The sequence below is a fragment of the Acanthochromis polyacanthus genome, chromosome 17 (assembly GCF_021347895.1).
Source record: "Acanthochromis polyacanthus isolate Apoly-LR-REF ecotype Palm Island chromosome 17, KAUST_Apoly_ChrSc, whole genome shotgun sequence".
Taxonomy (NCBI): Eukaryota; Metazoa; Chordata; class Actinopteri; family Pomacentridae; genus Acanthochromis; species Acanthochromis polyacanthus.
In genome coordinates, this window is record NC_067129.1 from 15,637,579 (window position 1) to 15,658,582 (window position 21,004).

A 21,004-nucleotide genomic window follows, 5' to 3' on the forward strand; every position below is an offset into this window, starting at 1 on the left:
TCTGACCTCCTCCAACAACACCGACCTTCCCGTCACCTTCGCTCTGCACACTCAAACCTCGATTTGTAGTCGATTTGTAGTAGCAACCATGTGATCGTAAGCAGGCAGCTGATGTAGTGTTCACTTCTTGTCGTAGGCTGTGTCCGAAATCGCATACCAACGTACTACATACTACATTCTCAATGAGTATATACTGTATACTACGTAGTATGATTAGAATGCCGACCGTTCACACTGTAGTATACTTCTCTGTTTCCCATAATGCATTTCAAACCTCCGACGACAAAAACCGGAAGTACGGCTATCAAATATCTTGGCTGAATGCCGGCTTCAGGTCGATTTTACGCTAACAGTCGCATAATTAATGTGGCAATTTCAAGCCGGCACTCCTCATGCAGTTATTAGCCAGATTATGCGAATCGTTTCAGTTGTAGCTGCAGGCTACTCGAGGTAGCTGCTACTTGTTCTGTATGCAAAGCGAGCTGCTGCAACTAGCTGCTAGCATTCAGTAGCACGTTGTGAGGCGTCTGACAAATTTAAAACGTTGGTCAGAAAACGTCTATTTCTCAAATCTGTGGGGTGATTAGGATGACTACTTAACCACATAAAATACAATAAAAATCGCCGCGGTCCGGCCACATATCCCGCGGAGGCTTGCATTTTGGTGGATAGCTCGCAAAGCATTATGGGGCGGTTGAGTATGACTAGTGTGGTCACCGCGCATACTTAAAATTTTTCCGGATATAGTATACATCCGGGTATTTCTCGCGTACTCAATCTATTCATACTATCCAATGTGAACGCACTACATACTTATTTTGACGTCACATTTAGTATGAGTAGTACGTTAGTATGCGATTTCGGACACAGCCGTAGTTACAGTGACGCCGTGCTGCTACCTCGCAATGATACAGAAACTTTTAACAAATCTGTGCATCCAGACTATATGTTGCATCACTGCCAAAATCTAATGATATCATGAGGCTGCAGTGTTCATGGAGCAGAACAGCTTGTGTCACTTCTGACTTTCCCTGAAAATTACATCCAAATCTATTGTTACCTTTTTGAATAATGTAGCGCACAGACAAACGTAAGCCGATCGTCACATAACTCTACCACAATTCCTTGGTGTGTGTCATGTGTCCCTCCCCACTCACTGCAGCTCAAGCACACCAGCTCACCTACACACTGTTAAACCCTTGACGCCTGTTGTCACGAATTTGCAGCAATCCACTTTCATTCAGACTGCTGCCGAGATAGCATATCCATTACCCTAATACTGGTTTGTGCAGATTCAATATGTACCTCGGAACCTTTTGCAAGCACTGGTTTCTGGTAGGACCGGTCAGAATAGGACCTAATTATTGTGTATCTGTTATTATTATTATGCATCTATTCTATGTGTAATAGATAAATTAACATCATCACTTATTTTAGCATCAGCTGGAAAGCAAGAGAACACAATAAATGCTCTTTATTTAATTGTAAATAAATTCAGGCATCAAGGGGTTAAACTGCTTCACACAATGGCAAGATGCAGTATTGGACTAATTCAGCCATACATGTTTGAACCAGAAATCGGTTCCAAAGAGGGAAAATTATACAGAAAGCCTCATCCTGCCAGCTGACAGAATTGGAAGTCTGAATTTGTGTGTTTGAGACATTCATTTTATTCTCTACAGTTTCAAGGTGGAAATGTTCAGCCACTGACTGCTTTTTTGCTCTTAATGTGCCTTCCAGCGCATAAAAAACTCTATATGAGCACACTAACAAGGTAGAAGAACAAGATTTACAGCGGGGGATGTAGCCATAGAAGAGTATTGTATTTCCATCTGAAATGTACTGAACATGAAGGGGAAGTGCTCAGGTAAATTACCTCAAAACTATATTTTAAGTGCAGCGCTCGACTTAATGTACACTTATTGTGCAGTTTAGTGCTCACTGTCTACTGTAGTCCTCCTGATTCATGAACTCTACATAATGTAAACTAGATCTTAATTTCTCTTGGTTGCCATCAAAGTGAAGGAGTACAATTTAACAGCCTGAAATGCAGCTTTTTCCTGATTCTCCCGCTGCTGTGACAAATGGGACACTGGGGTTGGTGGAGAATTTGCATTCGATGTGTAATCACACTGCCCCGCTGCTCAATGTCTGGTCGGTTTCGTCTCCGCGAGGAAACATCTGATTAATTGCTCGCTGCTAAAGAGCCGCACTCAGCAGTTAGGCACACGGGCCCATTAACAAAGAATGAGGGAGAGAGAGAGAGCGAATGGCACCAAGCAGCTGTTCCGCTCCATGAACACCTTTACTGCAGCCTCACTTTGAGATGGACACATTTCGGAAGACCTTGACCCCCTTTGTGGGTAAACACTGTTTTCCTCTCAGGCCCTAATATTGGGACAGAGGCAGAGATTCATCCATCAAGCTCTTCTTCTTCAACGGGACTGTTTTCTTCCCCTCATTCAAGGACTCTGTTAGGGCTCGTAGTGAACATGCACAGAGCAAAAGGATAACGTAGCTGGGGTGCACATGTAACAGAATAGTGGAGTAGGAAGGTTTCAAAGAACTCCCAACAAATGAAGTGATGCAGATGAGAAGGCATAAGGCTGGCACTTCAGGAAAAAAAATGCAAGGTTAGATAGGACTGTGTCAAATTTGATAAACTTTCAAAACTGAGCACGAGCATTTTTTTCTTGTTTTGTCACAGAGAGCACATTTATTTGACTTCATGGTTTTGAGAATCCTCTCTGAGAGTGTGTTGAATAAATTTGAGGCTCTCAGTGAGAATCGGATTGCCTTTAGATTTACATTTGCGACTGGAGTGTGTTTGGAAAGGCAGTTTGGATGCTGCATGTGTGTGTGTGTGTGTGTGTGTGTGTGTGTGTGTGTGTGTGTGTGTGTGTGTGTGTGTGTGTGTGTGTGTGTGTGTGTGTGTGTGTGTGTCTATTGTGTGCTGACCTCATTGGTGAAAACCTCAAAGGGCGTTGTGCATTCACTGAGAAGATACAGCTGAGGCGTTGGCTGTCTCTGAATGTTTCTGCATGAACCAAACCTCCTCTGTTATCAAGCACTCAATCCGCTCTGCCAGACGCCCAAAATGGCACCAATTGATCCATGCACATCCACGCATGCAGAGGCAGTGCGGCTTGAAAACAGCATCAAACGACTTGAGAGCTGCAGACTCTCTGCTCCGTACCGCAGCATCGAGCCCATTATATCCACAGAATCATGTGTATGTGAATTATTTATTCAGAATACCCAACCTTTGCTGGAGTTCACCTGTTTATGAAGAGAATCTATAAAAATGTGTTGCTTCTGCACTTCAGCGTGGTTAAATTTGGAAGCACAGATGCAGCCTTTTGCTGTGAACGTTCTTCATTTAAAATATAAAGAGACGTCTTCTCTGCTGAACAGACTGGCAGACGGGTTTGCATTGCAGAGACTGTAACCCACTAGCAGCTACAGCAACCTTCAGAAAGACATTACGTAACTTTAAACAGTTGCATCACTTTGTAAATCTTTGTTCTTAGCTTGAAAAGGGGAGTTGCAACGCTTGGTTTCATTACAAATAGTTCTCTGTGAGCATCGCCGCATCACCTGCTCAGTCTGCCAAGATATGTGAACAAAGTCATTACAGCATCAAACCAGCAGGCATGAACCGCTGAAATGGCAAGTGTGGATAAAAGATCATTTTGAGATCACTTTCTGCTCTGTGTTCATTCACACATATTTCAGGTAGTTTGCTTAAAGCGGTCTCTGTTTCAGTGTAACTTGTTTGGATACAAAAGAGCTCGTCTCAGTGCTGCGATCATTGTTTCAGCACCACGGACAGTTCCTGCTCCCCTCACTGTTCTCCATTTCTAACTTTGTTTTTTATCCATTCCTCTTGCATGCTTCATTTCCTGCTATATTTTATACTGTTCTTGGGCTATCGTACAAATGTGTGACAAATTAGAAAATTAGATGCCTGCAGGTGTCTCCATACACGACACCATAAGTCACTGAATAGTTTATTTTTTACACCACACATTTTGATTTGTCATAGTGGAAAAAGTACAAGCTTTATGCAACGTCATATTAATGTGATACTAAGCAGGCATGCACAATACCAGGACCCTGAAATAGACTTCATTTTATTATTTACACCTGCACCTTGTGTGATTAGTCAAGGTATCTTCTGTTAAAAATGTGTATGTGTTGTTTTAAACCATGATACTGTTTCATTTTGATATAGTAAATTTTCTGGAAAATCAATTGAAGCATTCTTTTTTCAGACACAGACACCTACCTCAAGTCAAGTGGTTATATAATGTAAATCCGGGGTTTCTTTTTTGAAAAGGGCTTTTGGAAAAGCTCTCCTGTTTGAGGGAGAGTGACAAAAGAGAATGTTGGTGGTTTGGAGGTGGTGGAGGAAGCCTAACTATCCTAGCATGAGTGCACCAGCAGTGTAGCAGAGAATTGCCAGGTTATAATGCCTTAACTGTACACATGCATGAACATAGCAGGAGTGAGTACACACTAAATGTGATATCACTTAAATGTGAAATGATTCAACATTGTATAATTTCTCAATAATTCTCTACAATGCATCACCTCTCAAATTCTTCAGACAAATTCTGTGAATCATTGCAGCGTAATCTCACATAGTCAGACCGTTCTGCAGCACCTTACAATCATTCTGCTATGGGAGGGAAAACATACTTGCTTGTTCGTATTTCTTTAAACCCATCACAGTTGTTTGGGGTGGCACTAACCAAAGAATACAGCAGCATGTTCTTTCAAAATAGTGATGGGGAATTTTATTCTGATGGAAAACTTGCATGTATATCGGTGAGAACAGACATTAAAATGGATAATTCACTGAAAACAAACTAGCTGTCCAAGGCTGTCCTAATGCACCATCCTAATCCTTTGCAAATTTGTAATTTTCAATGTGGTAGAGAATTTTTTACATGGTACCACATAGATAGTGGAGGGGGAGGGAGAAAGCTGTGTGAAATACGAAACCAATGTGAAGCTTATAACAGCAACCTACCTACATCTAGTGAGTCAGTGTAGTAGTAACCCCGTTTCTGTGACAGCTCAGACAGTGCAGAGGACATGGTTTAACCTGCTAGCAAGTGAAAACACTTGCTTATTATAAGAACATGAAAAGAAGCCTGATTAATATTGGGAATAGATTATTTACTCAGATGAGATCAAGATACGTTTGTTCAGCTCAGATTTGCTCCAGCTTGTTTAGCATTAACCTGACCTGACAGCCACAGTGAATGCATAGTCCTGACAGTGAGGAACAGAGGTGGGAGTGTGATGATCTGGGGCTACATGAGTGTAACAGCCGATGGGGATAGTTGGAACCATGAATGCGTGCGATTATGCTACATATATTTAAATGCTGGCTGACTAGACGACTCCCCAGGCTGCAGAAGCTTGGCAGAAGAGAAATATTCCAGTATGATAACGATCCAAAGCACACTGCCAAAATCACTCAAGAGTTTCTGGAGAAGAAAATAGGGAAAACGATGACCTGGCCAAGTATGTCACCTGACTTGAATCCATCTGCTTTTGGCTGGTTTAGAGAGGAAGGTAGAGCAGCACAGATCCCCCAGCACAAAAAACAAACAAACAAAAAAACAAAAACTGAACATTTCACTAGCATTTTGTGCAACTCTGTTATCCTCCATGTTTATGAGGATTGAATCGGTCATCAAAATTAATGGTAAACAAAAAAAGTATTAAAAAATAAAATACAGTAATGAAATATATACTGACTTGTTTGATGGAATTTTTACTATGTTCTCTGTGTTTTTAATATATTAAATCCAAATTTTTGATTTTTAATTTGACATAAGATCAAATATGCTGCTGTTAAGCTTAGTAGCTTGTAAGGTGATGCAATTTTGTATCATATTCCTTACAGTGATTTTGCACCAAGGTGTAGCCACTTGACTTGCATACAGTATGGAGGCACTTGAAATTATTAGACGCCTTGAAATGCAAAGAAATGTCAATAAGCAGCCTGCAGCTTGATCAATCCTATTTTCCGTATCAGTTACTAATAGCAATATATAATCAGTGCTCACTTCCCCCCTACCTCTTGACTCATAATGCTGCCACTTAAAAAAACACAGAGAAATCGATTCCTTTAACACCAGGTGTGATTCCACTTATCCTGCTCTTATTGTCTGCTCGCTCCTGCCGACTCTGGGAGTAAACAGGGTGAGCAGTGCAGGAGCCCGGGGTTTATTTCGGCTAAAGTAAAGATTTTCCTCTCCGCGCGGCCCGACACTGTTGTCACAGCTGCTCGCAGGCGAAAGAAGCAGCCGCATCTTCGAAATGAATGGAAAAGACAAATACGGAGACGAAGAGTGAGGGGAGGAACAGAGGAGTCAGCAAAGCCTGTGTGCTTCTCCGTGTGTCAGAAAACAAGCAAATGGCACAGAGGGCCAAGCAATGTCAGACGCGCTGTCAGAGGCACCGAATGCTTTTTACTTTATCAAATTTGCAGCCCCCTCCCATCTTTTTGCTGTCACATCCAGGTTGTCACGTCTAATCTGCTTTAAGCTCAGCACTTTGCATGGCCGAATATGAAACCAGGTGACTAATAGAGAGCCCTTCTGCTTTATTAGGCGCTGCTCTGTTTATGCCTCGACTCTTGTCTCTGTGTTGCTCAAATGGCTCTCATCTATTTCAGGACGCTTGCTTTCAGGATAACGCAAGGCCATTACAACAGTAGTCTTTTTGCATTATGAAAGAGATTGATGTGATGTGTGCGCTTCCCTGTTTGCCCATGAGAAAGCGCCATTTTTATTTGCTTAAAAGATGGGAGGGCGTTTTTTTATTATTTTTTATAGCATAGGAGAGAAAGAACAGGCAGTTAGTGCAGCTCTCTCTGATGGGTGAGAGCCATCTATGTCTTTGTATGTGGCTGAAATACAAATATCTGTGCTCTCTCTGTTTGTATTAGTCTGCCACTCTGTCTGGCTGTTTATTTTCTTATGTGTATGCGACTTAAGAATCCAATTCATCTTCATGTGCGACGAAAGTGAATGAATTATTTAATAAAACGGGAATTAAACTTACATAAAAGATGAAAGGAAACAGGAGGAGAAATGCTTCACATTCTGTTAGCAACTTTGCAGCTGTCATTAGATAAGAAGTGATCTGTTTGATTAGCTCTGATCGGAGATTTGGCAGGAGTGGGTGGTGTGGGGGTGCAGGGTTCTCTGCAGTTCAGCTAATTTGGAACAGGGAGCTGTTATCTACATTGGACTGCATTTGGAGTAGGCGTTGTTAGGCTAATTGTGCTCAAAAGTGTCCTTTTACTGTCATTTGGCCGCTTTAATCCTTTTTATTTCACTGGCTCTGTGAGTATTGCCCGCTGAAAACAGTCTTCTTTGTGGAGCCACGTATTAAGCTTTGAGATTTTTGGGAGATTTCTCTGAAGTAGCTTCAGTGGCTTTGTCTGCGTTCCCCTTTGGTGTCGCGCTCAGCTTTGGGCATCCCATGACAACGGCGCAGTTCAGATGCCTGCAAGAGAATTTTAAAGAGGTCACCTTCTCCAGGGAGGGGGAGGGACGACTGAGTCACAGTTGAGACTGCACACCACGCTCAGCCGTCATGCGAGCCGCTGCCCAAGACAGACATGGAGAAACAGACGGCCAGGTGCCAGCAGAGCCTCACTCACTCACTTTCTCTCATCTCAGTCAGGCACAGATGAAATAAATCTCTTGGTAAAAGTTGCATTCCACATTTTCTCAAGTATTTTTCCTCCAGGATTTCAAAATCAAGTGATTTGTTAAAGAAGAAATAGTATAATTTTCCAGTTAAAAGAGGCTTTATTCCAAAAATGCTGTTCCCAAAATGCTCACAGTTGAACCCAGCAGTGCTATGCTCTATATAACCAATCCTCTGAGCTGCAGAGAACACCATATCAGAGGAGTACATACTGATCTCCTGGGCAGTGCTGTGTGGGCTACTAAGCTCATATATTGAAGAGAATCCCACATGCAGGCCAGCTCCGCTTTGTGCTGAACAATTGGCGTCATCTTTAGGCATTTCTTTGGGTACAATTTGTGGACAAACTTCAAAGTAAAGTGTGTTTAGCAATTTCTGTGTTTGTGGACTTGAGCAGGAACACAGCCGGGAACATAATATCAGTGCTGTGCTTATAGCGTAGCGGCTAAAAAAGAGTCTGACATTTGTAACAGCTTTTTTGGAACAACATATATTTGTGTTGTTATGTACAAGGTTTCTAGTAGCGTCTGGCCACTTCATGCTATATATCAGGCCATTAATTTGCTGCTTGACCTGATTTGGATTAGTTTTTGCACACTAAATGCCATGCTCATTTGCATGGCATTAAAACATTTTTTCCATGTGGCAGGTCTGGCTCATGTCACCACTGATCTCTTCAGGATAACTGTTGTCCTTTTTTCTTTCTCTTTAAGTAGCAACCAATAACTGATCTCAGTTGTGAACTGATGAAAGAGTAAACTGTCAGAGGAAACATATGCTGCAGTTATAAGTGGAAGATTTTTCTTACCTTTTGTTCTTTACAAGCAACTACTGTGTGTCCTTTTTGTGTTTGTTTGGTGACTAATGTAAGATATTCTTGATTTTCAATATTTACAGTACAAGACTGAGGCACCTTGGTGCTGTTTGGTGTTGGGCTGGTAGTGGATTTATCAGAGCTACTGGCTGTGGTTGGGAACAACTCTGATGAGAACAGTGACAGTGAATGAGCTGAGAGATGCTAATATGGTCCATATCTTGTGACTCCATTCATGTCATAGTGGTCCTATTGTTATAGTCCCTCTGCAGTCACTCATTCAATCCCAAAAACTAATTTCTGTGTCTCAAAGTTACATATTTACAAATTTCCTTTATGAAAATAGTCCATTCCTGCCTTAAAATGGCTCACATGTAAGTCTGCTGCTGCTGAATAGAACTCAAGCACACCAGCTCACCTACGGTTCTGCTCAAACTCTGCAGTACTCCTCTGTTCACACTGGCAAGTTGTAATATTGGAGTAATTGAGTCATACATGTTAGTAGTTTATAAAACCCTAGAAGTCTTAATTTGTGTTTCTTAGAATGTCTTCAGTACACAGTAGCTTCAAAGTGGAAATTCATTTTTTGCCCATGATATGTTTTGTAGCCTGTAAAAATCTCCATATGGACAAAGTTAAAAATTAGATTTTCGCTTGAGGGCATCTGTCATCTAAAATGTCAATTATAACCTCGATAACATAGCCCTAGCTGGTGGTCAATGGAGATAAAAAATAAAAAACCTTGAAACTAGAGCCCCAACAATCTATTGTTTAGTTGTCAATTATCAGATGGCTCGCCAACAATTTTTTACAGTCGTTTTTAAATAAATTAAGTCTAAATACATTGATTCCAGTGTCTTAAATGTGAATATTTTCTCTGGGTTGTGGTTGTCTTGGGCTTTGGAGAACAGTGACTGATGTTTTTCACGATTTTCTGACATTTTATAGACCAAACAGCTAATTGTTTGATCAACAGATTAATTGACAACAAAAATAATTATAAATTGCCGCACTATTAGAAATTATTTTGTTTAACAACAGTTGCCTAATCAGTGCTCATTTTTGTACACTGCAACATCAGCATCAGACACTTAACAAATGTATTCAACATAAGTTGCTCTGTTTAGGTCTCCTCCACTTCTGAGAGTGAAATATATGGCTCACATATCATGCTCATTTTCCTCATTAGCTTTGTTTGCTGAAAGCTGTTACGTGCTCACCAAGACTGAAATGTCCAGCACATGTGTAGTCTGTGAAACTACAACAGTAAATTAGAACAGAAGGTAAAAGTCCTGGAGAGCAGCAGTCCGTCAGCTGATTGGTTGGAGTGCAGATGCTCTCAGAAGCGAGTCAATGGTTTGATTCCTGGATGCGGATCATTTACTGCATGTTTTCCCTCTCCTCTATTTATCCACATTTATGTCTCTGCCCACTGCCACGATAAAAATTACAGCTAAAAAGGCTGAATAAATATGTCAGCGGTATCTGGAGAGTATTTTGTTCCTGAGTCCTTCTTAACATTCCTGTACTCGGAAATTTAGCACCAGTGCACACTTAACTGAGTCTAATTTTCCCTGGCGTCAAGGTTGTTTTTGTAAAACATTGCACTTGTGTGAGATGAATAGTTTTTTTGGTGCTATATTTAGCTGTGTGACAATATGCTGCTGATTTTGAATATGTATTATTCCTCAGGTCGGGGCTGAATAATTGACTCTGTAAAATGTCCTTGATGGTTGTCCTGCCTGCTGGCTGTTGTAAAATGTACCATCTGTTTACAAAGTCAACCAAAACTCTGTCATTTGTGCGCCGACTGATAAATCACGCCAATGCTAATACTCACCGAGAGACTTGCGTGTCCTTTGATATTCAGATTCCACATTTGCATTGCGGTTGTTGAAGCACATTGAACGTCACATTCAGTTAATTCCTTCTGTCTAGACTTATCTTTTATTTCCACATATCTTTAATTGTACGTGTACTCAATAGCTTAACATCGACCGGCTCATAGAAATGTTTAAAGCCCAAATATCCAGCTTAGTTTCGCATGAGAAAAAGAACAAAAATAAAACTCTCAAGGGAGTCGTTTGTAAATCCCCCAAATCCTTTTTCTTAAGCAGTTGCTAACACGTTTCAAAATGTCATGCACATCCCAGCTTATGGTGTTCAGTGCCATGTGTCGGGATACTGGGAGGAGAGCTGACACTCCGCCGCTGCCTTTTCATTTCCCTTCTGCCACCACCGATATCATGCGCTGGATTCTGCTTTTGATATATTTAAGCTGATAAGGAAGCACATGTTCCTGCATGTTTGACCCGATGAAGTCGAGATGATGACAGAGTGGAGCCCAGACTGAGGTCAGCTCAGCGGTTTCTTATCAATCATCGGGCTCCTCACAATACAGCAAGACATCACACCCTTTTTGAATTCCTAAGCGAATGTGTCACACGTGGACACACATCTCCTTTGCGTCTTTCGGACTCCTGAGTGGCGCCCTGTGAGAGCCGCTTGTCTTTAAAGGCCATACCTGATCTGAGCGCTCTCTGCCGAGCACTTCACTGTGAAGGTCACCAGCAGGCGAAGGGACAGCGGACATGTCAGCCGAGTTGCCGTGATCCGCATACTCAGGAGCTCTTTTGGGAACACGTCAACCCACATGTCCATTAGTAAGGGTTATGGATGAGACAGTTGAGAACAGCTAGTTCTTTTTTTGCCACAAACACGAGCTTGTTTTTATTTTACAGGTTTGATTAAATGATGCTCATCCAGCAGAAGGACAGGTGAGCGTCACCCAACACAAGCAGTGGCATATTTTTATTCTGCCCATGAATGATGAAGACGCATCTAAAAGCTCCGCTACTGGCTAATAAGACAATAATATGCCTTATAGAAAATGTAGTTGTAGGTATTTTTTGTATCATGACAAGTCCAGTAACTTCAGTATTTATTTACAGTGGCTAGTGTTTCCATGTATCTGGAATACACAAGTGCATTAAGTATGCCATTAGTTATATACAGTGAATATTATATTTCCTCTGCTTTGATTTGTTTGATATATATTTGAAGTTGAAGCACACCTGGCTTATGAACAGAGGTTTCATGGCCCTTTGCAGGCTTTGGGATGCAATCTTAGTAAATATATTTATATCATTCATAGCAAAACAACCTTCCAAGTGGACTCAAGGAGGGCATACTGTAAGACAGACAACAACAAATTATCTGCAAAAAAAAGCAAGATAGAAAACAGGAATACAACATACCAATAGTAAAATGAAAAAAGGAAGAAAATGCTTAAAAAAAAGCTTTATAAAAAGCAAGACAGGACAGGACAACACTTGTAAGATCTATTTCTCAAAAGAACAAAATAAAACCAACCAAACAAATAAGTAAATAAATTATTACAATCCTTAAAAAAAAATCCAAAGTCCCTGAGGACATGCACATCTTGAGTTTTTGTCCTGTATTATCACAATGTTTCTGACTTTGCAGATCTTTAAAATCCTTGTATATTTCAATACAACTAAAGGATTTTACCAGCAAGAGGAGCTCAGTTGTTAGTAGTGCAAAAAAGTAAGTTGAGATTTATTCTCATCAGGTACTGTCTGCTGCACCTCCCTCTGAATATATAAGAAAACAAGCCGAGAGCAGCCCCACATCCTCCGCATGTAGCTGGCTGAGACTCGGCTGTGCTGTTTTTTAGGTGATGTCCTGTAGAGATTGCAGATTCGGGCGGCTGCAGTGTCCACAGTTTAGTTTCTTCATGCATTTTAAAAGTTTATGGAATCATTTAGCATTCCCTCCAGCCATGTTCTTAGACATTTAAACCTGCAGTGCAGAACGGCCTCAGGCGCTGAGAGTGATTATACAAACACTGCCGACATGTTCTTGTGATGTATGCCTCGCCATCGATTGCTTCGCTTTTAAGACTATAATCCTTCCTCTGAATGCTAAATGTCTTTTTTTATCTGCAGCATCAGAAACTTTTCTTGGACGCTTCCTAGGTTTTTGTGCCTTAGGCTCCGTCATAGCTCCTGTAGCCCAGTACATCTCCATCATTCCACTCCACAGCTCTGGCAAACCAATCATTGCTGGTTAAACTGGTAAAGCACAGAGATGTCACCACAGACAACAGACTCATAACTCTGGCTTACTGTGAATTACAGACAGGCACTGGTAGGATTAATCAACATTGTATGAACTCATTTAGCAAAGGGCTTCAGTGTCACCAACATTCATTTATATGTAAAAGGCCCAAGCTCCAGCTTTAAAAACTCTCTGCTTGGAATGATAATTTGTGTGTGAGCGTGTTTTCCCACCTGAAAAATTGAGTTCCCTCTGTTAAAAATCATAAAAATTCAAAGGTTCGAAGAGTTTGAGCTGCGATTGTCCTCCAAACTAGTCATGATGTCACAAAATCCTGTCGCCGCCTGCGTCTTCAACTCAGATTTAATCGAAAGCAAAGAAACTTTCCCTCTTTGGATGAATAATAAATGTAAAAACAGAGTTCTCATGTCAGACTCTGCGCATTCATCTTTCTGCACAGTGAAGGTCAAACATCAACGTTAAGTAACAATAAGTGAAACATGTTTCATTGGAGGAGGCTTTAAAATTCAGCTCTAATAGCAAAAACAAGTCAATAATTCAGGAAATGGGGATCTTCAATATTAAAAGATGATGTTCAACAGTCTAAGGGCTGCCAGGCTTTCCACACTGCTGTCTTCCCTTTATAATACTTCTACCTTTACAAATAATGCATGGGGAACGTGTAACACATCTAACCATAGTCTAAAGTATTCATGAGCTCTGACATACACATTTCTGTGTAATTTAAGAAAACATACTAAAGCAGCCATGACAGTAAAGTATTCTGGTTGGTGCTGCAGGGAGGTGGAGCTTCACTTGAGTGTGATACTGTCAGGCCAGCAGCAGCTGGTTCTAGTTAAGCAGTGTTCTGTGGTTTTGTTTTGTATGTGTTTTTTCTCTCCCTCTTAATTAGGCTTGGCTCGGCAGGCAGGAGTGGCTACAGGTGTTCTCGATCCGCAATCATGATCAGTGGGCGTGGGGTGCAGCTGGAGATGTTCAGCAGATCTTCACCACCTCCTTTATAAGCAGACGCTGCTCACTTCTCTGTGCCGGATCGTAGCTAAGCAATAGCCACCACCATTCCTTCTCCGGCTCAGCCGCTCCCGTCTCTGCTGCATTACAGATCATCTGTTTTTCTTTGTTCATTGTTGGATTGCGGAGGCTCAGCTGGAGCGTTCCAGTACCGGTGTCCTGTCTACACACAGACGGTTAACCAGCACCAGCTACCACACGGACCGCTGGCCGATTGTGGTTTACCATCATGCCCTGGAACCCAGTCTGAGCATCCAGTCCTTCTAGTTGTTAAGTACTGAGAAAGACTAACTGTCTTGTCTGTAGAAGCTAATTGGTATTTTTAAGATCCGTGAATAGCAACTGAGGGAGACCGATTGTAGTTTGAGCTAAGCACCTGTAAGAGATGGTTAAGATTGAATGATTAATTTGTCAACTTCTATCTGAGTTACTTTGAGAAACTGAACTTGAAACCAGGCTAGTTAGTGTTTGCTGTTATTCACGCATTGAGAGACTTTTTAGCTAAAGAGTTTTGCATTGTTTAGTTCGCTAAACCTCTAGTTGGCGCTACCTTTGTTGACAAATCATTTCCTGTAACTCTCCCATTTTGGGACTTGTAGTTTTCTTTAGAAGAACATTAAATCCATTCATAAAAGAACCTGTCTGTTGTTTCCTGCACTTGAGCTCTACCAGTATTCATAACAGATACAGAGTGAGAAGCACTTTTCTTTTAACATGCTGCCTGTAGAGAAGCTCTGCTGTATTTATATAAACACATTATACACGGGCTTATTCAGCAATCATATCTATTATTTTATGGAATCAGCAGTTTTATCCGTGCTCTTGGGAGAAAAGGGTAACACAGCATGTGATGCCTCTCATTTAGTCCAGTCAGCTGCAGTGTGTCGACTCTGTGCTAAAACAGCCCAGTTTTTCCTGTCCGTTAGTTATGACCCAATACAGCACGTAATGATGTTGCATTCTCCCCACCGCTCTACATGTCTGTCCTTGAGATAAATATGCAAATTTATTTCTGATTTATGTTGCAGATATCTGTACTTTTCTGTCTTTGGAGCTGTTTATCGTTCAGCTGTTTTTTTTTTTTTGTTTTTTTTGTTTTATTAATCTTTTTCTGCTTGACATTTTCAAGGGTCACTTGTCCTCCTACATGATGCTTTTTTAATGCTGATCATTTTGTCTAGCAGCCAAATATATGCAGTATAAAATGAGCAGGATTTGGATCTCACTGCTCTGATTTGAATTATATTCTGTGAGATTCTTGAGGGATTTTAGGCTCAAGCTTTGAACTTTTATTAACAGAGCTACTGTTTATTCTTTTTAATCTTGTTAATATGACCATATGGTGTTTTTTTTTTTTTTTTTTTTTTTTTTTTTTAAATATGCTGGAAGAGACATTATGGGAAAAATAAGAGCTCAACATCATGGCTGAGATTTTCCATCATGAAACTGGAACACAGAACACAGGCAGCCAGGAAACTTAAGGAGCTAATCCTGTCGCCTTACAGGTTCTGTATGATCACTCTTCCGAATCCCCTTCCAATTCAAACATATGACCGAATTAGTCCAATATTACGACTTGTCATTTAAGCCATGAAGGGATTATTGACATTTGAAAACTTAAACAAGGTCAGTTTGATGTCTGCTGTTTCAGTACAGAGACTGACCAATGTCGGACTCTTTGAAACCTTTACAAAGCCAGCTCGGCTTCTTGCCTGCAGCAGTGACCCATTTGCTGTCTCTTCACTTCAGTCAGCCCAGCTAGTAATGGTTATGTAGCGTTGGAGTCCTAATGATCTTGTGTAAAACAGTTCACCTTCACCTCCTTTAACCTGACTATATATAACCATATATTCAGATTTACCAGTGCCACTCTAATAATATTCATAGAAAACTAAACTTCTGATTGAAGGTGCACAAGTTTTTTACTTTCTTTTGGCATTAAAATGACAACGTTGTGCCTCTGAAGAGAAGATAATATGCTGATTTCTACTCTAGCTAATTTTCCAGTCATAACTCTGATTTGTTTCCCTAGAGGCAAAGTAAATACAGCTCCAAAGCAAATTCAACATTTATTTTCAGTCACTGATGTTTCTTTGCAGCTGATTTAGAAGCTCCTTTTGTGTCCCGTCGTGACTGCTGACCATAAATTCCGTAACCCCCTTTAGTAAACTGCCGGGGCAACCATTCGAAGCCCCCCGCCGGAGTAAAGTGGCTTTTCAGTGTCGCTGCTCAGCCGGGTTACTGTTAGCTCAGCTCCTTCCTTTCACATGCCTCTTCTACTGATTCATCCCACGGCACGGTGAGCTCTGCAAAGTGAACACAACATCGAGTTACACCAATTGTGCTCTCTGATCTGCTTCTGTTGCAGTCCATTTCACTGCGTTTGCTGTAGTGCACGCGACATGTCTTATTGTTGTGTTTCGTGTTGACTCGAGCCTTAAATTTGTCACTCAGGCAGGGAAGAGATGAGTGCGGTGACCTCGTGTAACACGCTGCTCGGGCAACATGGGACACTGAGCCATTTCCAAGTTAATCATTTGTTAATTATGCTCTGCAACAACCTCAGTCTTTGTTCTAGGTGCTGCAGCTTTGGTAGAACCTCTTTGTTTCGGCTCATCTTCACTCCTGAATCCAATATTTCTTAAAGCCTGAAAGTTTGGCAGCCATCCCTAAAATATGAATATTAGAGGAGCACCATTAATCTTGTATCTGACAGCAGTAATGTATACAAAATAAATTCTGGAAATGCATAATTGCAAGAGAAAGTCTGCTTAATTTATGTGCAGTAAGAAAATAGAGGTCCCAAGCATTGTGGAGGAAAGACTCATCTCATCGTAGGTACTTTAAACCTCCATTTTCTTAGACTGTGTTAAGTATTTGTCTGGATTGAGACTGAAAAATCAGAGCTATTTACTCCTGTCCATCTACTCTAACAGCTATTCATATTTCATTGTGTGGGGACACAGTGGATAACATCCCAATGGAGACCTGTTTTATTCTGAAACCACTTTGCTGCACATCACCAGTCTTTGTTTACTTGCTGTAGGCATTTTTTTTGCCCCATTACATGTCTTCAAGCAGTTCTTTCAAGAGAATATATTGTTAAACAGGTTAACAATGCATTATGAGTTTGTCAATAGAAATAGAATACTCCTCGCAGCTCTTTTTTTGTTTCACCTCAGTTTGGATTCTTTGCACATTTTCCTGCTTGTGTGCTCTGAAATCCAAGAAGACAGTCGTGTGATGGAGCTCTTCCTCCCTCTGCTCCCACAGGTTTTGCAATCCTCCAGGCCATCATGGAGTCGGCTGTAGCCAATAACTGGCAGGTGACAGCTCGCTCTGTGGGGAACATCGTGGACCCCACGGAGTACAGACGCATCATCGAGGAGATGGATCGCCGGCAGGAGAAACGCTTTCTCATCGATTGCGAGGTGGACAGGATCAACGCCATACTGGAGCAGGTATTGAGTCAACACACACACCACCAGATTATTATGATTTTAAAATATCCTTGCTGCAGCCTTGAGATTCTCCTTGTGTCTAAAGTAGTAAACAAACCGTCTGTTCGTCCCTTTCTGCCTTGGACACTATCTCATCACACAAACTCAGTAAAATAAGCCACTCTCCCGTTCTCCCGTCTCGCTCTGCTCCCCACTTGTCATTCCTTTGTTGCTTTTACCCGAACAACTCGGAGTGCATCACAACTGCCTCAGATCTCAACCTTCTCATTTAGAAAGTGTGACAACAGGCGAGGCGGGTACATTTAATTCAGGTTTGTTAGTTGCTGTCGGTATGTGTGTGTGTGTGCGCATGTTGTTTGAGGTCACCTGACCTTGATTCACATGGGGGAATTAAACAGCCTCCTCATCCTTGTTTCCAAGGTGATCATCAGCGACAGTTTTCCCACATGCATCTTGATTCAGATTTAGTGTTTGCTAATGCGTGCTGCTCACAGTGGCTCCACTGTAGAGGATACTTTATCGTTAAAAAGGTACTAAATGGGGGTTGCTGGGAATTTGCCTGCTTAATCAGAAGATCATTAGTGTTCATTTGGAGGATTGGAAGCCGTGTTGCACATGTCAGCACATAATTTCTTTCTAATGAATTTTGAAGTGTGCTCTTTCTCAAAACATGTGCAGTTAGAGTGCTTCTAGGTTCAAGCTGTGACTTTTATTTGAATAATATGTTGATAACTGTTTTTCTTATGACTATCCTCGTCCTGACTTTAGTCCCTCAAAATGAAGATTGCATTAATACTAAATAGCTTTTGACTACTTTTGTCAAATTACGCCATTATGATTTGAAACTTAATAGCTTTCAGCATTCCAGTCCCTTCATGAGGCCTTGTTGAATATCAGAGCTAATATTGAGCATTTTCCAGATTTTTTTCTGAGTTTCTTAGTTTTTCTTGAGCTCTTAAGCAGCTGCTTTTAGGCTACTTTCCTTGTGTGTACACTGAAGTCTGTTTGATGTAATTGTTGCCATTTTCCAAAGTACACAGGACCCCACGACAACCATTTCAAGGACATCTGCTTACAGGTTAAAGTTTGTATCAACGCAGACAGTCTGCACAGCAACTAGGGTGCTTGGACAGTAGTGTCAATGCATGGAATATGTAGATGCTGATCTGCTGTGCGTGTTTGGAACAAAATGCTCCAAGCAAACTATGAAAGTAGTATAATAACAACTGCTACACCAGCTGTCCAAGTGCGTGTCCAAGTAGGTTTACGTGTCTGAAAGTTGTTTTTTAATTCATCATTTGTGAAACATAACTAAACAAAAGCATTTGAAATGTGTTTTTGTAGGAGTTTGTGTTAATCTAGATTTCTATGGTAACATTTTCATTTTTAATACAAATGTATTCCACATATCGGTTATCTGATCCTTGATCCTCCTTTATCCTCCTCTCGGTATTGAAGTCGGTCCTGAAAAAAACACATCAGTCGACCCCTACTATCTTTATATATATATTATCATAAGCACTGTGTTGTGGACATAGTGCACAAGTTATTACTGTTCTGCGTTCCTAGAAGTGAAAGTAGAAATAGCGTGACAATGTTGTACTGCTGCTTAAAGTTCTTGGGAAGAGCTCGGGGTGGATGATCGGCCGAACAAAGCATGAGGGTTTACCAAAGGAAACTGCACGTCTACTTCACATCTTGTCTCTTAGCAGCATTCAGTACTTTTTTTAACCGTGAAGTTTATCTTTTTCCAGTCTTAGAGTAAGTGAGGCTGTCCTCGCTAATCTGTATATTTTTCTAGATAACCATTTACCACTCAGTTTTAAAAGAAAATTCAAATCTACACAATCAGTGTTTAACAAAATATGTCCATGCGCAGGACAAAACGCTGTGATAAGTATGTTGGGACTACACTAATGACGTGTTAAATACCAGAGAAAAAGATTTTGCCATTTTATCATTTCTGTACACTTTAAACCAGGGGTGTCAAACATGCGGCCTGCGGGCCAAAACCGGCCCGCCAGAGGCTCCAATCTGACCCATGGGATGACTTTGGAATTTGTAAAAATTACAGAGAAGACATTAACTGCAGATTGGAAATTTATAAAACTGTAAATTTAAAGTAATTTCAAGACCATGACAAGTTGATTTGATCATAAAGTAAAATACTAGACTGCTTTTGTCATTTTGCGTCTCATTTTTCTCATATTATGTGTTGTTTTTGATGTTTTTTGTCTGACTTTTGACATTTGTTTGATATTTTTGTTGTTTTGTGTTTCCCTTTTGTCTCACTTGTGGGTTTTTTTTGTCTTGTTTTTGTCATTTTGTGTTTCGCTTTATTCATTGTTTGGAATATTTTGTATTCTTTTGTTGTTTTTTGTATTTTTTTTGCCTGATTTTTCTTTTGTTCATAAAGTAAAATACTGTATTGTTCAGTTCCAGATACCTGAGACTAAATGTTTCTTGTCTTTGTAGGTCTGCTGTAATCTGGAAGTTACATAAAACTGAGTCATAATATTGTTAAAATTTTACTTTTCAAAAAAAGAAAATTGAGGTTGTGCATATTGTTTTGTAGAAAGATAATTCCTTAAATGTGAACTTCTTCAGAATGTGCTTTTGTTTTTGCACTAAAACAAAAAAAATGGAGTTGTGGTTATTTGTAGGTTATTGTGTTATGATTTTCTGGTCTGGCCCACTTGAGATCAAACTGGGCTGAAAGTGGCCCCTGAACTAAGACGAGTTTGACAACCCTGCTTTAAACAATGCAAGATAATATTTAAACTCCTATTTGCTAGTACTAACCAATAGTAAAACTGGCATATGTCCACAGTTGTTGTTGTTATTGCATAAGTTCATTACACACAGCAACAGTGGGGATGCGTGAACTGAGTTGTGCCATCACTGTTTTACAAACTCTACACACATAGACATAAACCAATGTTTTTTTAATTCTGGCCTTTAGAAGGTGTTGGAAACAATCACTGTTTGAGTGACCTGGACCCATTTGTTTGTGGATGACGGAGGAAAATATTCACATCAGTGTAAACTACACCAGAGTAGTTTTGATTATCTAAATTTAACCAAACCTTTCAAAAACAGTAGAGGGATTCAAAAGTGCTCATATGAGTCTGTGTTTGAAAGTCATTTGGTTTGCTTTTGTGTTCACTGACAAATGATGAATGTTGCTGTTTAGGTATGAGGACAAACTGTGACCGATTCCACGACTAAAAGTTTGGCTTGTTGCAGCTCTTGCACTGCACACAGCTGCACAGCAGAGTAATGTGCCACAAAAACCATTAAGCCCACAAGTGTGGCGTGTTTTCTGTGTGATTGCGTGCGTGTGCGAGCTCATCTCAACCATTAATCCTCTGCACATCTTAACCTTCTGTTCTGTGCTCAGATATTTGCGTACAAAGGCTTCTGCCCTCTACATAATGATCTTCATTACTGGCGGCCTTACGAGTTTTACTCTGACCTTCACTGCAGATCCGTCTTCATTTCCTCTGACGCGGGGAAATATTTTTAGTGACAGCACGGAACATTTTCATTAATTAAGAGAAGTTTGCTTTTCCCTGCTGTTCACATTGATAAAGAGGATTTCTTCAAATGTTCTCAAATTGCCTCCATATTAGATTAAAGTTATCCAATCACTTAATGCTGGTGAGTCTGTGTCACATCAGGCTGATCCAATCATTATCTCTTTTCTGTGGAGGATTAATGTGAATCGTGGCCTCGTAGGCGGCATCCGTCAGACAAGCGTCCCTCCAGATGCTCGAGAGCAGCAAGACACGCCCGAGTCTCTTGAGAACGATTCCTTATGCGAGCTGTGACATCAACACTTGCTTTAATGTAATATCAGCTCCCAGCGTAAGTAGGACAC

At 40.7% G+C, this 21,004-nt stretch overlaps 1 protein-coding gene across 6 annotated transcripts in view; it reads left to right on the forward strand.

Annotated features, from left to right (window-relative positions):
- gria3a (glutamate receptor, ionotropic, AMPA 3a) overlaps positions 1-21,004 on the forward strand; it is a 93,171-nt gene that overhangs the window by 23,760 nt on the left and 48,407 nt on the right. For all 6 annotated transcript variants that reach the window (XR_007937158.1, XM_022188332.2, XM_051937715.1 and 3 more), the window contains exon 4: positions 16,937-17,124. Coding sequence is in view for 5 of the 6 variants with exons in the window: in XM_022188332.2 (XP_022044024.1) it covers positions 16,937-17,124 (188 nt within the window). In the remaining variant the exon portion in view is untranslated. The remainder of the gene's footprint in view (positions 1-16,936; positions 17,125-21,004) is intronic.